Source organism: Panicum virgatum, chromosome 9N, assembly GCF_016808335.1.
Source record: "Panicum virgatum strain AP13 chromosome 9N, P.virgatum_v5, whole genome shotgun sequence".
Taxonomy (NCBI): Eukaryota; Viridiplantae; Streptophyta; class Magnoliopsida; order Poales; family Poaceae; genus Panicum; species Panicum virgatum.
Genome location: NC_053153.1, coordinates 66,274,166 through 66,293,687, shown reverse-complemented (window position 1 = coordinate 66,293,687; position 19,522 = coordinate 66,274,166). Strand labels below are relative to the sequence as shown.

The window sequence follows — 19,522 nt, the reverse complement described above, 5'->3', positions numbered from 1 at the left end:
GAGGGGAGCGGGATCTTGCCATAATGGCTCCACCGCGGGGCAAGGCCCTAGGCATGTGCGGACAGGGCACGGAGACGGGGGAGCCCGAGGAGGAACTCAGGGTTCGGTGCTTGGAAGAGTGCAGGAGCGGAAAGATCAGTAAGAAAGATGGTTAATTTGGATGATCCGGTGTGGCGTTGACCCCCGACGGAGCTCCAGCGCACCCTGTCAGCGGCGCTGGCTTGCAGTGGAGCTCCAGTCAAGTCCGCCCGTCGGAGTAGCGAGAGAGAGAGAGAGCAAGGAGAGGATAGAAGAAAAAGAGAGAGAATGGCTAACAGGTGACCTATCACCACGTGGTATCCACGTTATCAAAACCCCCAACAAAACTGACGAATTGTCAATATTAACAGTTTTAAGAGTTGAGTGGCTGCGGATGTCTGAGTTTAGAATTATATTGTCAAATTCAGACGTAGTTGATAGTTTGATAGTTCAAAATATTTTTTCAATTTATTTCTAAAGGGGCTACTAGTTAATATTTTCCATTCTACTTTTACTGATCTAATTTGCAATTTCTAAGATGCGGTGCTTCAACTTTAAGATCTGTGCAATTTATAGTAGCTTCAAAAGTACAGACTACAGAAGGAGCTCTCTATGAGCAAGGATAATAACATAGTCGGCTGCTGGCTGCAAAGATCCTTACAAGCTACCTCTCGGACCACTCGTACAATAGTTAGTTTTTTTATTAATATATGTCCCATTTGACTCTCTCATAAAGTTTTTTGATTCTTGTATCGAAACTGGCTGTAATCTTAGATTATTCTCAGTGTATGGTTTCATCTCTCTGTTTCCAATACTGCCACATCACCCAAACTATCATGAAACCATAGATGAAACAACCCCTACAATGCAAGATTTCAATTTCGGTGTTTCCTATGTGCTTATTGCATTTAATTGTAAGACACGTAATGACTTATATGTGGAGTTTCATTTAGATGAAACTCTTTCAATCTTTCTCTTCTTTAAATTATTGCCAATTATTCAAATTGCTTATGTAACTTCCTATTTAATGTACATGAAATACTGTGAATCCTTCTATTGGAATTGACTTTACAGCCCGTTTCTCCCCTCTCATCTCTTCTCTCTACTCCACCTTAATGTTAGTCTGCTTACATCCTCTAATAATCTTGGTCTAAGCTCTCTCAAATCTGAGAGCACTGGCAGAGGATAGTGAGGGCCAACGGGGGCAATGGCCCCCCTGGATTTCTAATTTTTTCTTATGACCATCTAATTTTACTAGCTAATCTGATCTACCAGCCTAATACTGGCCCCCCTAGCTAAACTCTGACAGTCTGGCCTCCCCTGAGATTTTGCTCAAGCTCCGCCACTGTCTGAGAGTATAAGAGGCTTGTTGACTTTTCTCAACTCTGAGCCCACCACACCATCGACACCTACAAATTCTGCGAGGCGGCGGCATCCGTCTGTAGGGCCTGTTCTCGTGGTCGTTCCTGTTGCCCACCCCACCCGACATGCGCCTCCCGCCCGTCCGCTTCCTGCCGTCGAGCGCGGCGCCGGCGGTGGTGGATGCGAACGCGCGCATCGCCCGGCTGGCGCGCACGGGCAACATGGAGGGCGCCCGCGCCGCCTTCGAGGCCATGCCGCTCCGCACCACCGCCTCCTACAACGCCCTCCTCGCCGGCTACTTCCGCAACAACCTCCCCGACGCCGCACTCCGAGTCTTCCACCGCATGCCCTCGCGGGACCTCGCCTCCTACAACGCGCTCATCTCCGGGCTCTCCCTGCGCCGTCACACTCTCCCCGACGCCGCCGCGGCGCTCGCCACCATTCCCTACCCGCCCTCGGTTGTCTCCTTCACATCTCTCCTGCGCGGTTACGTGCGCCACGGCCTCCTGGCCGACGCCATCCAGCTGTTCCGACAGATGCCGGAGCGCAACCACATATCTTACACGGTGTTGCTCGGTGGCTTCCTCGACGCCGGCCGTGTTGATGAGGCCCGCGCGTTGTTTGATGAAATGCCTGACAAGGATGTTGTTGCGTGGACCGCCATGCTATCTGGGTACTGCCAGGCTGGCCGGATAGCTGAGGCGCGCGTTCTGTTTGATGAAATGCCAAAAAAGAATGTTGTGTCATGGACTGCGATGGTCTCTGGCTATGCTCAGAATGGGCAGGTAAACCTTGCTCGGAAGCTGTTCGAGGTGATGCCTGAGCGCAATGAGGTGTCATGGACTGCAATGCTATTTGGGTATATACAGGTTGGCCGTGTTGAGGATGCTGAGGAGCTGTTTAATGCAATGCCGGAGCACCCATTGCCAGCCTGCAATGCAATGATAGTTGGGTTTGGGCAGCGGGGGATGGTGGATGCTGCCAAATCAGTCTTTGAGAGGATGCACGAGAAGGATGATGGAACATGGAGTGCAATCATCAAAGCGTATGAGCAGAATGAATTCTTGATGGAGGCATTGTCTACCTTCCGCAAGATGTTGCATGATGGCATTCGCCCAAACTACCCATCGGTCATCAGCATCCTCACGGTATGTGCAGCCCTGGCTGTTCTTGATTACGGGAGGGAGGTGCATGCTGCAATGCTGAGGTGTTCCTTTGACAAGGATGTCTTTGCCATGTCAGCATTAATCACAATGTACATCAAATGTGGGAATTTGGATAAGGCCAAGAAGGTTTTCAACATGTTTGAGCTCAAAGATGTTGTGATGTGGAATTCAATGATCACTGGTTATGCCCAACATGGGTTGGGGGAGGAAGCACTCCGCATATTTGATGATATGAGGTTGGTTGGAATGGTGCCTGATAGAATTACATATGTTGGGGCCCTTACAGCATGTAGCTACACAGGAAAAGTTAAAGAGGGGAGGGATATTTTTAATTCTATGGATACAAATTCTGCCATCAGACCTGGAGCAGAGCATTATTCTTGCATGGTTGATTTGCTTGGTCGAGCAGGATGTCTGGAGGAAGCACTGGATTTGATTAAGACCATGCCAGTTGAACCAGATGCTGTCATCTGGGGAGCTCTGATGGGGGCTTGCAGAATGCACAAGAATGCTGAGATAGCTGAGGTTGCTGCTAGGAAGCTCTTGGAGCTAGAGCCTGGAAATGCTGGGCCATATGTCTTGCTGTCTCACATTTATACATCCACTGGGAGGTGGGAAGATGCTTCTGAGATGCGAAAATTCATTAGCTCAAGGCATTTGAACAAGTCTCCTGGCTGTAGTTGGATAGAATATGACAAAAGGGTGCATCTGTTCACATCCGGTGAAGTGTCCGCACATCCTGAGCATGCTATTATCCGTAAAATGCTGGAGAAGTTAGATGGATTGCTGATGGAATCTGGATACTCAGCTGATGGGAGCTTTGTGCTTCATGATGTAGATGAGGAGCAAAAAACTCATAGCTTGCGGTATCACAGTGAGAGGCAAGCTGTGGCATATGGACTATTGAAAGTTCCGGAGGGAATGCCCATTCGTGTAATGAAGAATCTCAGAGTTTGTGGTGATTGCCATTCTGCAATAAAGTTGATTGCAAAGATAACTTCTCGGAAAATCGTACTGAGAGATGCAAATAGATTCCATCACTTCAAAAATGGATTTTGCTCATGCAGGGACTATTGGTGAGGTGCATGATGCAGTATATTTGTGCTCAGCATCAACTCTTTGATGATCCGTTGATTAGGTAAGTCTCAGTATATTAAGACAGTCTCCCTCGGTCTTCCAAACCATAAATTAAATTGGTGATAGATGTTTTCTTTTTTTATAATGATGATAAGCTACTGAAGCAAAAAGTCTCACTTATAGGAAACACATTCAGGATTCAGTTTCCATCGAATATGATATCAGCACATGGTCAACTTGTTCCCTTTGAATTACCTGTGCAGCTGTAACAATGTAATTCAGGCTGCTGCACAAAGCAACCTGTATCTTAGAGGTCAGATTAATGTGAACAAGCAACTTGATAGATACTTGTTATCCTTACTATATGTCTAACCGTGAATCATATTCTGCAGATCCTCTGTTGTCAACATGGGTAATTTATCATTTTAATCGATATAGTATGATAAAGAAACCTATGAGGTGAAAAAAATATCTATTTAGTTCTATATTTCATTTGGAATCTAATGTATGCACTCATTTAGGTTCATATTTTTCATTTCATATTAAATCTTCAGATCTGCAGATACCAATACCCAAGTGATGCTCGGAATCACAGATGTGGAATATTAATATGTAGGATTCAGCATCAGCTCAAAGCACCTCTCACCAAGTTTGGGAAATAGTCGCAACTGACTAGTCACAAGATGAGAGTACCTGAGTGTGAAGCGGTATCTCAACAACTGCACACTCTGCAGGTTTTCTGATCAGACTATTATTTGCGGAGATTGTGCATGGAGATTCAGTTACATTTCTTGAGATATAATCCTGCTGGTCAGCGGCAGATCAAGGTAAAGCAAAAAAAAAAACTTTCTTCTTTAAAACGTAACTGTGTTAATTTGTATGTGATCACATCAATATTTTCCAACAATACAGTCCAACTCTAGAACTATTATTACTGTATGTAAATATGTCATGTTTAAAAAATATAAGCTAGGTTTTTGGGTCAAAACTGTTAGTCTTGTCTTTGCTGCAGGACAATTTGAACCAGATTTTAATGTGAAAACTGAAGCCATAGCGCTGATTCATGAACTGGACATACCAATTTGAAGAATGAGTGATATCCGCAACATTCGTTAGTCCTCATTCATGAATCTAAATGGCACCACGATTGTGATAGCATAGTTGAAGTTACCGTTCTCATTTAAAATTTGACTTTTGTTGAAGAAAACTCTATTTGTTACAACTGTAGCAAGCATAAAAGTATTTGCTCACCATTGTTTCAAAGGGAATGATTGATGCGCTGTAGTCCAAAGAATGGCTTCAATTGCAACAAAGTAATTATGTAAATCTCGAAGACCTACAATTATTTTGACACAAGTTGCAGGGAGCTACAACTTTCTCATCATGGATCCACCTATCAGCCTCTGTGGCGTGCATCAGGTGGACACATGATGTCAGCCTCTAGCTTTCTGGGAAAGTTATAGTTTCTTGCAACAAAGATTAAAATAGTTGCAGGTTTGTGTAATTGACATCGAAAGTCTAGTTTTTTGCAACATGTCTCAAAATAGTTGTAGGCTTTTTTTGAAATTTACTCGAGATGACCTGTTCGTCTCTTTGTAAGCTATAAGTTGAGCCAGTCAGCTATAAGCCCACGCTGTCAATCTGCAATTTCCATGTCCACTGCATTAAGGTTCCACCCACTCCCGAATCTAGACCCTGTTCTTTTCCATTCTGTCTGTGTCAAGCGGGAGGAAGAATGGTCTCATTTTGTAATTCTACTCTCTGATTATCCTTTTCACGACGTACATCTGTTTGACAAAGGATACTGGAGGGATCGACGGCAAAAAGAGCACGTCAGCAACACGGTATGGAGTTGTACGCGTGAAAGACCAAACACATATACGGGCTGGAATAAGGAAAATGATACATCTGTGACGATATTGAATTATTTGAAATCTTTTAACAAGGGTTGCATCAAAGCATAGAGCTCAAATAACGCAATGCTAAATCTTTTATATAGAGCCCTATCTCCATTTCAAAAGCCTGCAAATAAACACACATACTTGCTAACTTGCAGGAACTGGAGCAAAGCAAGTGCCAATAATGAAGCAGCTTCGGAAGACGGCTCTCCTACGGTTCTCGTTTGAAAAGATGGTTCTCTTGATGCCACTGCTTGCTCTGACCTTTTCTTGCTGCGATTCCGCAGCCCTGAAGCTGCACGCCAACCACGCCGACGCCGGCCGCGGCCTCACCCGCCGCGAGCTGCTGCAGCGCATGGCCGTGCGCAGCAAGGCCCGCGCCGCGCGGCTGCTCTCGGGGCGCCCCGGCAAGCGCCCGCGTAGACCCGGGAGCTTACACCGGCGTCGTCCCCGACACGGAGTACCTGGTGCACCTGGCCATCGGCACGCCGCCGCAGCCCGTGCAGCTCACCCTCGACACCGGGAGCGACCTCGTCTGGACGCAGTGCCGGCCGTGCCCGGTCTGCTTCGCCCAGACGCTCCCCTACTTCGACCCGTCCAACTCCTCCACGTTCGGCGCGCTCCCCTGCGACTCGCCCATGTGCGACGACCTCGTCTGGTCGTCCTGCGGCAAGCAGAACTGGGGCAACCGAACCTGCGTCTACGTCTACGCATACGCCGACAACTCCATAACCACCGGCAGCCTCGATGCGGACACCTTCACGTTCGCCGCCGCGGGCGACAGCTCCGGCGAGGCCTCCGTACCCGGCCTGGCCTTCGGGTGCGGCCTCTTCGACAACGGGATCTTCACGTCCAAGGAGACCGGCATCGCCGGCTTCGGGCGCGGCGCGCTATCCCTGCCGTCGCAGCTCAAAGTGGACAACTTCTCCCACTGTTTCACCACCATAACGGGGTTGGAACCCAGCACCGTCCTGCTCGGCCTCCCGGCCGACCTCTACGGCGGCGCCGTCCAGTCCACCCCTCTCGTCCAAAACTTGTCGTCTCTGACCGCATACGGCGCCGTCCAGTCCACCCCTCTCGTCCAAAACTTGTCGTCTCTGACCGCATACTACCTGTCGCTAAAGGGCATAACCGTCGGCGAAACGAGGCTGCCGATCCCCGAGTCAGCGTTCGCGTTGAGGCAGGACGGGACTGGCGGCACGGTCATCGACTCCGGCCCCAGCATGACGTTGCTACCCCGGGGCGCGTACGAGCTCGTGCGCGACGCGTTCGTCGCGCAGGCGAGGCTGCCTGTGGACGAGAATTTTTTTATTATTATTAGGGGGGCTAACTATACTAATTTATATAAAAATTTAATTAAAATTTAAATTTTCAATGTAAATTTAGGAGCCATAGGGGGGCCAGACCCCTGCCTGCCCCCCTGTCTACGCCCCTGACGCAACTCTACGCCCCTGACGCAACGTCGTCGCTGCTCTCGCAGCTCTGCTTCTCGGCGCCGCGGCGGGCGAGGTCCGACGACGTGCCCAGGCTGGCGCTGCACTTCGAGGGCGCGACGCTGGAGCTGCCGCGGGAGAACTACATGTTCGAGTTCGAGGACGCGGGCGGCGGCAGCTTCACCTGCCTTGTTATCAACACTTGGGATGACCTGACCATCATAGGCAACTACCAGCAGCAGAACCTGCACGTCCTCTACGACCTGGTCGGCAACATGCTGTCCTTTGTTCCTGCACAGTGCAACAGGCTTTAGGCCTCCATTGGAACAGGAATGCAAAACCACAAATGCTATTATTTTTCTGATGTTGCAGATGTTGGTCTTCAATGTTGTAGACGAATGGATATGAAACATAATGTTTAACTCTCAGGTGTCGGAGGCTTTGTTTTCGATGTTTCAAACATTGATTTACTGTGCAGCAACCCGTTGCATGAAAAATTGTTGAATTTCAGCTACTTAAAATAAAAGACGTAGTAAATCGAAAGGAATGGACGTGAAACAAAATAGAGGATTGTTGTAAAACACCCCAAATTAAAATGACAAGAAATGACCCGAAAACATATGTTAGGGAAAACATCCGATATATAAAGTGTTACCCCATGTGTTCCTCCTAAACTCTAACCACACGGTCATCCATCATGTACCTAAAATATGAGTAAAATGCACTTCCGGTCCTCAAAGTTGGCTTGGGGTGCCATCCCAATCCCCAAACTTTCAAAATCCACACTTAGATTCTCAAACTTGCTAATCGTATCGCGTGGATTTGCCAGAGGAGCTCAGCGAATGGAAGAAGCAGGCAGGGCCCGAGAACTTGGTTACTCGATCCTACTTTAAAAACAAGTCGAATTCAGAGCCCGCTGTTCGTACAGCAGTATCTACAACCCCTTTTCGGGCTACTGACCTGTCCCATCTCAACAAGTGCAATTTCTTTCGGGTTCGGTTTCCCACGCTTTGTGTATCAGATAGGTGGCGTGGACGGTGTGTCCCTTGCCTATTCTTAAGTGACTTTGTTTGGATTCTGGATGATCGGGCCGAGGAAAACCCCTCTTCCCCTCGCTCTCCTTTCCTTAATACTCACCGTCGCGGATCTATTCAATGCCGGAATTCGACCTGCTATTAATGTGGGTATTTCTGTTTCCAGAGTAGGATCCGCAGCTCAAATTAAAGCCATGAAACAAGTAGCTGGCAAATCAAAATTGCCCGCTTTTCTGTACTTAACTTCTGGTAAGTATCATCGGTCTTATGGAAAGAGAAGGATTCCCTAGCATACGAGATATGCCTTTTAGGAGAGAGAGATCCCTTCTCATTTCAGTCCTCGCCTTTTTCATCTTCCGCTGGGGCCTTTAGTCTTTTGATTAGAGTAGAGGTCGCGAGAGAGCAGAGCGTACCGCTCCCAACCAACCTTTTCCTTTGAAAGGTCTTCCACTAAAGCAAAGCATAAAGACTTTGAACTAGCTCTGGCGGAATGAGTCTGGATACATGATGCAACTCTGAAGGAAAATGAGGCTGACAACAGTAGCTGGATAACTAAATCCTTTTTTAGCTTCACCTCAATTCCTGAATGAAGAATTCAAAGGTTCCGATCAACATTGTTTTTCCACTCTCTATTGTCGCCAGCCCACATCTTTTGACCCAAGCTTTAGAAAGTCCAAATAATCATTTTTAAGTTATAAAGTGGAAGTGTTTCAACTTATCTAGAGCTTACACATGGGTCCAAAATTTTAATTTTTGAAATTTTGTGCTCAATTCTTATATTTTTCTAATTTCCCCCAAAAAAAGTTTAAAACTTTGTGCCGAATATTTTCTTTTTCCAATATTTCCTCCAAAATTTTTCTTTTTGTAAATTTGGTCATCTGAGTTTCTTGTTTTCCAAAATTTTATACATTGTATTTGAATATATTTGTACAAGCAAATTGGTATGAATTATTTTTGTGTGTATATATTTCATTATTTTGGATATAATTTTTTATTTGAATAAATTATAAAACTATCAATTAGCTTAAACAGTTGTAATTTGGACCTCACGTGATATGATTAGGAAGTTTGAGGATCTGAATATGCATTTTGAAAGTTTAGGGGACGGTTTGCCACTCTGAACAAGTTCGAGGACCTGTGGTCCATTTTACTCCTAAAATATCATGCACAGCTGCCTATTAGATGGGCTAAACAGCCATTTAGATAGGAACGGGTGGCCAATTTGTAGTGAACAACGTTTAAACAGGCTAAAAGGCTATTTAGGAGAAAATGGATATCCCTAAAGAATTTTCTCTAGGCTAATGTGCATGTCTTAGGGGAATTTTAGCAATAACTTTGACCACTCATATTTGAACCAATAAGAAAATTGTCTACTAGTAGAGCTCGCTGAAAACAAGAATTTTACTATATAACTTGTCCTCATCTAAGTTGGTATAAAAGCATTGCAATTCTGATGTGCTGCAGCGGCAGGCCACCTAAACGGCTACGAATTGTGGGTCTCTCGCCTTCTCGATCCATATACCAATGGTAAATTTGTGTAAGATTCTGATGTGGCTGCTTGACATCTAGAAAGCCGCCCTCTCGCCGCTGTTCGCTCCAAATCTGCCGGCCGGCATGCCGGCCCTCGTCTTTCCGAGCCCTTCTCTGCTCTGCCGGCAGCTTACTCTGTCCTAACCTTTCCCGCCCGTGGAAAGAGAATTCGATGTTCACAGAGGCCAACCCCGTCCAGGTATCCGACCGATTACCAGTAGCTTTGGCGGGTTTTGACACGCGCACGCACGTACCCGCCAGAATGCACTCCCGCCTCCGCATTACGCATGAAAAAGTTCCCTTGCTTTGTTAATGGTCGCGTCGTGATTTGTGAACACACGGTCCGGACGCACTCGAGATGTTTGAATTAGTAGGATTAAAAATACGATTAATTGGGCGATGCGACATGGTACGAGTAAGTTCAAACATTCTTGGCCACTAGATGCAGTTGATGCAACAATCCAACAGTAGAAATCCCTCGAGTCCTATAAATATAGGGCTAGCCGCATCCTCGTACAACACAGCGAAGCACGCGCTTCAGTTTGTAAGTAGCTCGCACCAATCGATCGATGATGAAAATGCACAAGCTAGCCCTCCTGCTCGCGCTGCTCGCGGCGGCGCTGGCCGTTTCGTGCAGCGACGCCGCGGGCGGGGCCATCCGGGCGCAGCTCACCCGCCCCGACGCCGGCCGCGGCCTCACCCGGCGCCAGCTGCTGCGGCGCATGGTGCGGCGCAGCAAGGCCCGCGCCGAGCGGCTGCTCTCCGCCGCCTCCGGCTCGTCGCCGGCCAGCGCCTCCGCGGTGCCCGGCAAGGGCCAGGCGATCGACACGGAGTACCTGGTCAGCTTCGCCATCGGCACGCCGCCGCAGCCCGTGCAGGCGACGCTCGACACCGGCAGCGACCTCATCTGGACGCAGTGCCAGCCGTGCCTGTCCTGCTACGCCCAGGCGCTGCCGTACTACGACCCCAACCTCTCCGCCACGTCCGTGCCGCTCCCCTGCGACGCCGCGGCGTGCCAGCAGCTGGACCTGTCGTCCTGCGGCGAGCGCAAGTGGGGCAACCGGACCTGCGTCTACACCTACTCCTACGGCGACAGGTCGGTCACGACCGGCCGCCTCGACGCAGACACGTTCACGTTCGACGGCGACGCGGGGCACGCGGCGGTGTCCGGCCTCGCCTTCGGCTGCGGCTACTTCAACAACGGGCTCTTCAGCTCCAACACGACCGGCAGCGGCATCGCCGGCTTCGGCCGCGGCGTCCTGTCCCTGCCGTCGCAGCTCAGGGTCGACAACTTCTCCTACTGCTTCACCAACGTCACGGGGTCGGCGCCCAGCCCCGTCCTGCTCGGCCTGCCGGCGGACCTCTACGACAGCGCCAGCGGCGCCGCACAGACCACCCGGCTCATCCAGAGCTCCGTCAACCCGACTTTCTACTACCTCTCGCTGAAGAGCATCACGGTCGGGTCGGCGACGCTGCCGGTGCCGGAGTCGGCGTTCGCGCTGAGGGGCAACGGGAGCGGCGGGACGATCATCGACTCCGGCACCTCCGTCACGCTGCTGCCACCGCTCGTCTACGGGCTCCTCCACGACGCGTTCGTCTCCCAGGTGGACCTGCCCGTGACGAACGACGAGCCCCTCTGCTTCGCGGTGTCGTCGTTGTCGTCGGGGAAGAAGCAGGAGGTGCCGAAGCTGGAGCTGCAGTTCGACGGCGCAACGCTGGACCTGCCGCGGGAGAACTACGTATTCGAGATGGAGGACGGTGGCCGGAGCAACATTTGCATCGCGATCATGTCCTCCGGCGGCGGGGGCATGACCATCATAGGCAACTATCAGCAGCAGAACCTGCACGTACTCTACGACCTCGCCGGCAACAATCTGTCTTTCGTCCCTGCTCACTGCGACAGGGTTTAGATTCGGCAGCTCGCGCCGCGCTGTTGTTCGCGTGATTGATACATTATTTCCCTATTTTTTTCCTTCATTTTTTTCGTGAATAGTAATGTAATTGGATGTTATACAGAAACTAGCAGTCATGTAAGAATAAAGAGGTATTGTATTTGAATCGTTGCCACAGTCACCCAAATTTAGTTTTCAATATATATTAGGCGGCCAGCTAGCATTTGGTTTATTTATCTCAAATTCGTAACATGCGGGCCTGTTTTTGGTCCCGCATTTTTTAGTTCTATACATATTGCGATTGGCCTCTGCATTTTCATTTGACACTACTTATTTAAACGGCAGAAGTCTAGATCACCCCCCAACTATGAGGGGTGGACTATATAAGAGCAACTCCAGCAGACCATCTAAACAGCCTCTTATCCTAAATTTAGAGGGCTAAGTCAAAAAAATGTACTTCGGCAGACCCTCTACTTCACCCTCTATTTTGGGGAGGCCTCCAAAATCCCTCCTCCACCCTCCATTCTTAGGGGGTCTCTAGGGAGCCCTCTATTATATATTAGAATTGAGGGCTATTGCTGGAGTTGAAACAAATTTAGAAGCCCCTAAAAATAGAGGCATCCCTCATTTAACATTTAGAGGGTCTGATTTAGAGGCTATTGCTAGAGATGCTCTAATCCCCTCAACTAAACTTTTCAAAACCGGTCAAATTACCCCCTGGGGCGGTTTTGAACAGTGGTTTTGCTACAGTAACACAATTTTGCCATTTTTTTGTTTTAGTTGAATATTTGAAATGATAGTAAATCACAGAAAAATCATAAAATAAAAAATCTAATTTTGTTGGACTCCACATGAGTAGACTATACAGTGAACACATAATATGCTATGCTTTAGTACAAAGTTTTTTCTTTAAATTTAGATCTATTTTTTTCTATAATTAAATGGAATAATTCATAGCTGCAGTTTCTATGACTCAATTGAGGTGAAATTTTTATGGTGGGCTTATTATTGTATGCTTGAATTGTAGTAAAAATTTCATACTCGCTGGATCATGTATAACTTAGTTATAGATTTATTTACGTTTATGCTTAGATTTATGCTATAACTAAGTTATACATGATCTAATGAGTATAACTTAGTTATAGATCATGTATAACTTATTTACGTAAATAAATCTATAACTAAGTTATACATGATCTAATGAGTATAAAATTTTTACTACAGTTCAAGCATACAATAGTAAGGCCACCATAAAAATTTCACCTCAATTGAGCCATAGAACTGCGGATATGAATTATTCCATTTAATTATAAAAAAATAGATCTAAATTTAAAGAAAAAACTTTGTACTAAAGCATAGCATATTATGTGTTCATTGTATAGATCTACTCATGTGGAGTCCAACAAAATTGGATTTTTCTGTGAGTTATTATGATTTTCAAAGATTCAACCGAAATAAATAAAAAAATAGCAAACTCGTGCTACTGTAGCAACAACCGTTCAAAACCGCCCCAGGGGGTAATTTGGCCGGTTTTGAAAAGTTCAGGGGGTAGAATATCTGGTTTTATAGTTGAGGGGATTATGTAGTCCACCCCTCATAGTTGTGGGGTGATCTAGACTTCTGCCTATTTAAACCTTTCCAGTCTGTAGCCTACATTACATGTTACATCATTGCTTGACAAAATATTGCACAAAACGATTTGCTCACTCCAAAATTATGGCATGCAATCACACTTTTCTAGAAACGCACACACAGTTCTAGCACCTCCGTGAGTCTGATCCGAGGGGCACGTTGCCACCACTGAAAGAATAGCGAAGTCAGAAAAATGCAAGCACCCGTGTTGAGTCGGGGACTCGAACCTAGGTGCGCAAGTTCCACCACATGTAAACCATACCACCTGAGCTACGCTGAATTTGTTTTTTTTTTTGGGGGGGGGGGGAGCAATTTGGGATGTGTTTGTTTCAGTTTATAGATTGTAACAGCCTGTTTGGTTGGAGTCTCGAGTGGTTTGCCTAAAAATTAAGATTGACGATTTTTTTTTATTTTGCCTGACCAAGAGGTTAAGGAAGGTTTATTTTGTTCGCTGAGAATACTAATAAGAAGAGGAACGCATTTCAAATGCTCAGCCGAATCTTATTACGTTTCTAGTGTTGGAGTTTGAAAAGTTAACCTGAACCTTATATCCAAGTTATAATGTTTGCCACCATCTACGCTGCCATTTTGCCAAATATTCCCATGCTCTTGGTACACCAGGCGGTCAACGCAAAAAAAAAACATGGGTTCGGCTTGCTGCAGTCTTGGTTAAAATGTAGCAAAATGTTTATTTTCATTTTCACCCTTTTCTCTCTGTTTGTGTTGGCGGCGACCAGTAAAGATGCTAGTTTTGCATTTCTCCTTGAAAGTCTTGATCAGACCGTTTATAACAGAAGGCGTACTGTACATCATTGACTGCGATACGATACAACAACAAAGATTGGAGGTAGATCTCATACATCGAGCATCTGTGCTGGGTTAGCTCACCAGTCGTCATCCCATCGCACACCATGTTTAGCAGCTAGATAGTAAGCATTGATAGGCCCTTTATCTCCAGCCTCGTAGAGCTCAGGAGCCACTCTGTTCTGATCGATCTCATGGATTACCGGGGTCAGCACGTTCCATGCAGCTGCTAGTTCATCGCTGCGCATGAATAGATGACTGTCACCATCTAGCACATCCAGGAGAAGATGCTCATATGAATCTGGAACCTCGGTGTCGTACCTACACAACAAAAATCATAGTTTAGGCAAGTTCTCTAGAATTGATCATAAGGTGATCCAAGAGATCTCCATACTTATCCCGGTAAAGCAGGTTGAGTTCTGAAGCATCGAGTTGGAGCCCAAGCCCTGGGACCTTGTTGTTGACTTTCAGCAGGATCACTTCTTCCGGTTGATCGCGTAGAACCAGCTCATTTGTGTCAAGATCTATGTCATGGCCAAAACGTTCACGGTAGATATTACCAGGGACATGGCGAAATTGAATTCGAATCTCAGCTCTGAAAGGGAAAGAAATGACTAGAGACCTTCAGTTATGATTGATCAATCTGTCAAGTGATATTTTTTATAAGAAACTACTGATATTTTACAAGAAAATGGTAATATTCATTTATAAAAAATGGTAATCTTGCAAAAGTTATCAATGGGGTGCTCAGTATAGGGTGGGCTACTGAAGACAGTTGATAGAACAGTGCATGCTATATGCATATGAATCAATTTCTGATCCTACCTTTTGAGATTTGTGGATATAGGGAAAAAATAAGTTCATAACAATACATTGCTAGAGTGAGGAGATATTAAGACATGATAATCGAATTTAAGGAACTCATTGAGTGTACCTATTCTTCATAAGCCCAATGCCTGTCTTGATCAAAAATGGTACCCCATCCCACCGTGCATTGTCAATGTACATAGCAGCAGCAAAATAGGTTGGTGTCATGGATTTTGTATATCTGTCAACTTTACCAGAAGTGTCCTTGAGTTGACCAAGAACAACATCCTCAAGGTCCACTTTCCGAATTGATCTGAGCACCTTCACCTACATAAATAAATAAATGAATAAATAAATGAATAAATAAATAAAGGTCAGCATTTTCTAATTTGTAGGATAGAAGTGTTAAGAGGTTATACTGCCTTACCTTTTCATCTCGGATGTCCTCTCCATCAAGACTTACAGGTGATTCCATAGCAAACAGTGCTATTGTTTGAAGAATGTGACTGTGAACTATGTCACGGATTATCCCATAATTTCCGAAGTACCTGCAAGGGCATATGTCTGTGAAGTACAAAATTTACAATGCCAAAATATGAATATATTTTCAATAAAGAAAACGAAGATAATCTAAAGAGACAATTGTGAAGGTAAAGAAACCCTGTTGAAAGACCACTGTAAAGGTTAAACAGGCCCAGTGATGAGTTAATCATGCAGAGACTCAGTATTAAACATTATATTTATTATACTATGAATATTTTGCATTATTGAAGAATAGTAAGAGCAATGCCATAGCATTAACTCACCTCCCTTGTATTTCAGTTGCTGTTTCTTCAGAAAAAATAACCTGTAACAATTCCCACACATCACTACATGATTGATGTATATACAAAATGGTAAAGCATATGAATGAGCCTTGAAGTCTACCTGCACATTCTGTATGTAAGTTCGGCTCCACAAAGGTTCAAACACCAAATTAGAAAATCTCAAGACAGTAAGATTTTCGATCAGATCCTTTCCCAAAAGGTGATCAATTCTGTGGGATACAAAGACATGTACCAATAACAAATTGTCAAGTCCTTCAAACATAGCAGTTGAGAAAAACAATCACAAAGCTCTGTTATTTGACAATCCATTCATTTAAAGAAAAAGGAGAAGACAACCAAGGTGGAAGGATAAAAGTAGATAACAGTACCTGTAAATTTGTTTCTCCTCAAATCTTGACAGTAGAGATTGTGTTATCCGGTGTGAGGACAAACCAGTAAAGCCAAATGGTTTCTCAATAATTATCCTATTCCACCCTAGCTTAGTTTGGGCACCGTCAGCCAGTGGCAATGCAACATCAAGAAGTGCCTCTTGGGGAACAGCAAGGTAGAATATTCTGTTTGCTGCACGAGTACCCTGTGAAACAAAAATGGATATTGATGAACTTCATAAACAGAATTTCAAGTTCAAATATAAAACATGAATGTTCTCCAAAAGATTCAAAAACTGTAACAAAAAGTTCTACCTCTATCTGTGCCATCCTAGAATTTAATCTCGACATCCCATCTTTGTTGTCATGTCCAGCATCTATGTAATATGTCCTTTTGAGGAACTCATTTAACTTGTCGTCACAGTTTTCGCTGCATTCACATGCATTCTTCTTAGCTTGGTAAAACTTATTTACAGCAGTAAAACTATGTCATCATTACAGAAATACATACAGATCTTGAAAACTTATGAGCGTCAAAATATAATAGGGGATACATAAGAAATTTGGAAAGCAAAAACATATCAGCATGATGCATAAATTATTGATTTTAAAAATCTTGGAAGTAAATTTAAATAAAAACACTTGGAAGGAAAATGATTTTGCTGACAAGTCAAACATCCAAGTTGAAGCGTTAATAATAAAGGGTGGCAGATACATTGGAAGAGAAGGAAAATACATCAACATATGCATAACTCTGGAAGAAGCACAAAAAAGATTGGTCTGGCTATAATAATTCTTTATCTTAATTTCAAAGATACAAGGGAAATACTATAGATACTAATTTCAGTGCTAATGTTTTGTCAATGCAACCATCATGACAAAAGAAATTATCATGTGAAAAGAACATACTGGTGATCAACCCGGCAGGTCAAATTGGCTTCAATTATAGCTCTTAAATCTTCATCTGTTATTTTCTTCCTAGAATACCCAAATATACCCACATTCTGCAGTACAAAAAAATGAAAATGAAAGGTGCAACATGACAATGGCAGCTGCACAGACAAGTTTCGGCAAGACTGCAAATTCAATTTTCCAGTAGCAGAATCTATGCTATGTTCATACCTGAGGAAGAAAACCACTGTAATACAGAGTAAATAGTGCTGGGAAAACTTTATTTCTTGCCAGCTCACCAGTAGCTCCAATTACAGCAATGCAAAGAGATGGTTCGCTGTTGTAATGGCCATTGGACATGGAAGACTCTTCATTTAGCACAGGGGAACGGATTTCAGATGGATTGGGTCCTTGTTGCATTGAAGAACCATCCAAAAAAACAGAGCTTGCACTGGCCATTTCACCTCCAGAATCTGCATAAACATTTGGGGGTGGGGGGGGGCAATGACTACGTGCATATGAAAGTGTAAAGAAAAATATAAAATGCCCAATGAGAAGTTACATGATGCGAATGAAAACTTTTCTATTGAGCATGTTTTCTTATAGACAATCAATGCAAATTGAATGTAACTATCAAAGGTATTAAGCAAACCAATGTCATCAGCACCAAGGGAACCATAAGGCATTCAGACAATGATAAGCACATCTGCAGATGAAAAGTAATGGAACGCAAGAAAAATGATTTCCTAATACCAACCATAAGCATGATGCATGTTCCGATGGGTTCTGTTTTCAGTCAGCAATGCAGCCTCCAAGTGATCAGGAAGTTTATCATTCCTTCGAGCATCTAGATTTCTTTGAAGATGCCATCCATGCCTTTTCAATGCCTTCCGGAGCTTCAACTTTGCAGCAATCCAGCACCTCAATCCACATGCTTGCGTTCTGAAACTGGCAGCAGGTGCTGCAACCTATGTACAGAAGCATCAAATGGAACATTCAGCAAGTGAATGTGTCAGCGTGCAAAATACCAAATCATGCAAACTAAGAAACTATATTCCATCTCCAGTGCCTACTAAATCGGATTTCATAACACTTGGGAAAATTCTGTGTGCCAGCCGCTAAATTCGAAGTGATTTCTCTAAGATTTGAATCAACCAATGTTGAGGAAAAGGAGGCAAAAATTTTATTCATGTACTGCACAACATAATCAAAACATAGCAGTTGCACCAGCAAATAATCAACCCCGAGTGATGATGCAACAGTTCTGTCAAGCAGGTCCACCTGGCTTACATGAAATATGTGGAGCATGTTGGCACGTTCATTCTGATGCGCCACCCCCACCCCCGTGCGCAAAAAAGGCAAACGGCATCAACCAGAACCCGTGATGAAAATGAGAGCATCTGATCGGCTCTAATCTCCGTCCGTCCAAAAAAAAACATGGCTAGAAAGGTTCACGAGGATCACACGCCCGCACGGGCGAAGCAAAGCCTCACCGACCATTCCCATCAATACAAGGGGTAGCAGAGCCACGGACACGTATCGCTCCAGCACGCCAGCGCCCAGCTAATCGGCCGAGGCATTTCGTCGAGCAGGTTAAGCGCACGGTGTCGGAGGGAAAAATAAACCACAGGCACAGAAGGCGAGCACTCACCGGGGCGAAGCGCGATCCGGACAGCGAGGGCTGGAACTGGAAGAGCGCCACCGTTGCTGCGGACGCCGCCACGGCCAGCCCTGCCATCTTTGGGCGGCCCGGCACTGCTCGCTTAGTCGCCTGCTTGCTCCTGCAGCACTTGCCTGCTCCCTTCGTTGAATCGTTGGTCGCGTGGACAAGTACTGAAATGCGGGAAGGAAGAGAGTCAGCCTGCAAAGGGAGCGGATCGGAGTGCCCCTGCACGCGCCCCGCTGCTCCGCTTGCACAAAAGCAGGATCAAGGATCGGCCCGCCCCTTGTTCTCATCTGCCTAGAACAATCCACGGGGCACCCCGAACCGAACCTCCCTACTGCGCGGCGCAAAGTGCGATGCTGCAGGTTGCACGATCAACATAGACAAGACTGTAGTAGTAGCCACATAACGGCAAGGAGCAGGAATCTCTGGACACGTTGATCGTGTCAATAGGATCGTTGCCCAGAACACGTTGATCCACGTGTGCAAGAGTCTGGAGAGCTACGTGCTCAATCTCGGTGATCCACGTGTGCAAGTGCTAAGAGTCTGGAGAGCTACGTATCAATAGGATCGTTGCCCAGAACACGTTGATCCACGTGCGGCAAGGAGCAGGAATCGTTCTCGAGGCCAGGCAGCGGCAATGAGCAGCGATGCGAGGGTCGATCCTAGGGTTTCCAAGGGTCAATAGGGTCACGACCCTGCTACTCCTCTCCATTTTGGGGTCAGCCCGATTCCATCCACGGTCTGATTCAAGGGCGCGGAGCGATTTCGCAAGAGGGTCGATCCAAACACCTTGCAGGCTGAGAAGAGAGGGCTATTGCTCGTGGCAGCCTGTGAGGGGGTGAAACGGATAGCGACAGTGGAAGCTGGACCTGGAGCTTCGCCGCCGTAGGTACTTAAGTTCCGAGTACCGACGCGTCGCACATCGTGTAGCCACGGTGTAGGTCGAGACGTCTAGTTGAATTTCTTGGCTAGCCGCTTGGATGTTTTACCATAATTTAAATTTAAACAAAAGTACAGGCATCCTGCCGTATCAAAAGCACAGGCACTGCCTTCCGCATGTTTTGAGCAAAATTTGAATTTTGTATAGATAATTGAAGAATGGAAAGTGAAACTTGTG

General features: G+C 45.8%; 4 protein-coding genes across 9 annotated transcripts; 3 read left to right on the top strand and 1 right to left on the bottom strand.

Annotated features, from left to right (window-relative positions):
* The first annotated feature begins 1,409 nt into the window (after positions 1–1,409).
* On the top strand, positions 1,410–4,940 carry LOC120692133 (pentatricopeptide repeat-containing protein At1g56690, mitochondrial-like). 6 transcript variants are annotated; one of them, XM_039975364.1, is made up of 5 exons: positions 1,457–3,684; positions 3,807–3,936; positions 4,016–4,082; positions 4,178–4,450; positions 4,636–4,940. In XM_039975364.1, exon 1 carries the CDS (start codon positions 1,506–1,508, stop codon positions 3,624–3,626), a length of 2,121 nt encoding a protein of 706 aa, XP_039831298.1. In that variant the 5' UTR covers positions 1,457–1,505; the 3' UTR covers positions 3,627–3,684; positions 3,807–3,936; positions 4,016–4,082; positions 4,178–4,450; positions 4,636–4,940. The 6 variants fall into 6 exon arrangements, with proteins under 6 accessions (XP_039831297.1, XP_039831302.1, XP_039831300.1 ...); XM_039975363.1 differs by having other exon boundaries at positions 1,410–3,684; positions 4,178–4,940; XM_039975365.1 differs by having other exon boundaries at positions 4,186–4,940.
* Positions 4,941–5,469: 529 nt separating this feature from the next.
* Positions 5,470–6,924, top strand: LOC120689273 (aspartic proteinase nepenthesin-1-like). Its single transcript, XM_039971579.1, has 2 exons — positions 5,470–5,477; positions 5,817–6,924. Exons 1-2 carry the CDS (start codon positions 5,470–5,472, stop codon positions 6,886–6,888), a joined length of 1,080 nt encoding a protein of 359 aa, XP_039827513.1. The 3' UTR covers positions 6,889–6,924.
* A 3,131-nt stretch (positions 6,925–10,055) lies between these two features.
* Positions 10,056–11,642, top strand: LOC120692587 (aspartic proteinase nepenthesin-1-like). Its single transcript, XM_039975942.1, has one exon. The coding sequence runs from the start codon at positions 10,088–10,090 to the stop codon at positions 11,426–11,428; it is 1,341 nt and encodes a 446-aa protein (XP_039831876.1). The 5' UTR covers positions 10,056–10,087; the 3' UTR covers positions 11,429–11,642.
* Positions 11,643–13,765: 2,123 nt separating this feature from the next.
* On the bottom strand, positions 13,766–19,062 carry LOC120692589 (inactive glucose-6-phosphate 1-dehydrogenase 4, chloroplastic-like). Its single transcript, XM_039975945.1, has 12 exons — positions 18,391–19,062; positions 17,497–17,707; positions 16,971–17,212; positions 16,758–16,852; positions 16,164–16,278; positions 15,849–16,054; positions 15,581–15,689; positions 15,460–15,500; positions 15,081–15,201; positions 14,781–14,980; positions 14,241–14,441; positions 13,766–14,167 (listed from the first exon to the last, which is right to left on the bottom strand). Exons 1-12 carry the CDS (start codon positions 18,475–18,477, stop codon positions 13,927–13,929), a joined length of 1,869 nt encoding a protein of 622 aa, XP_039831879.1. The 5' UTR covers positions 18,478–19,062; the 3' UTR covers positions 13,766–13,926.
* Between the last annotated feature and the right edge of the window lie 460 nt (positions 19,063–19,522).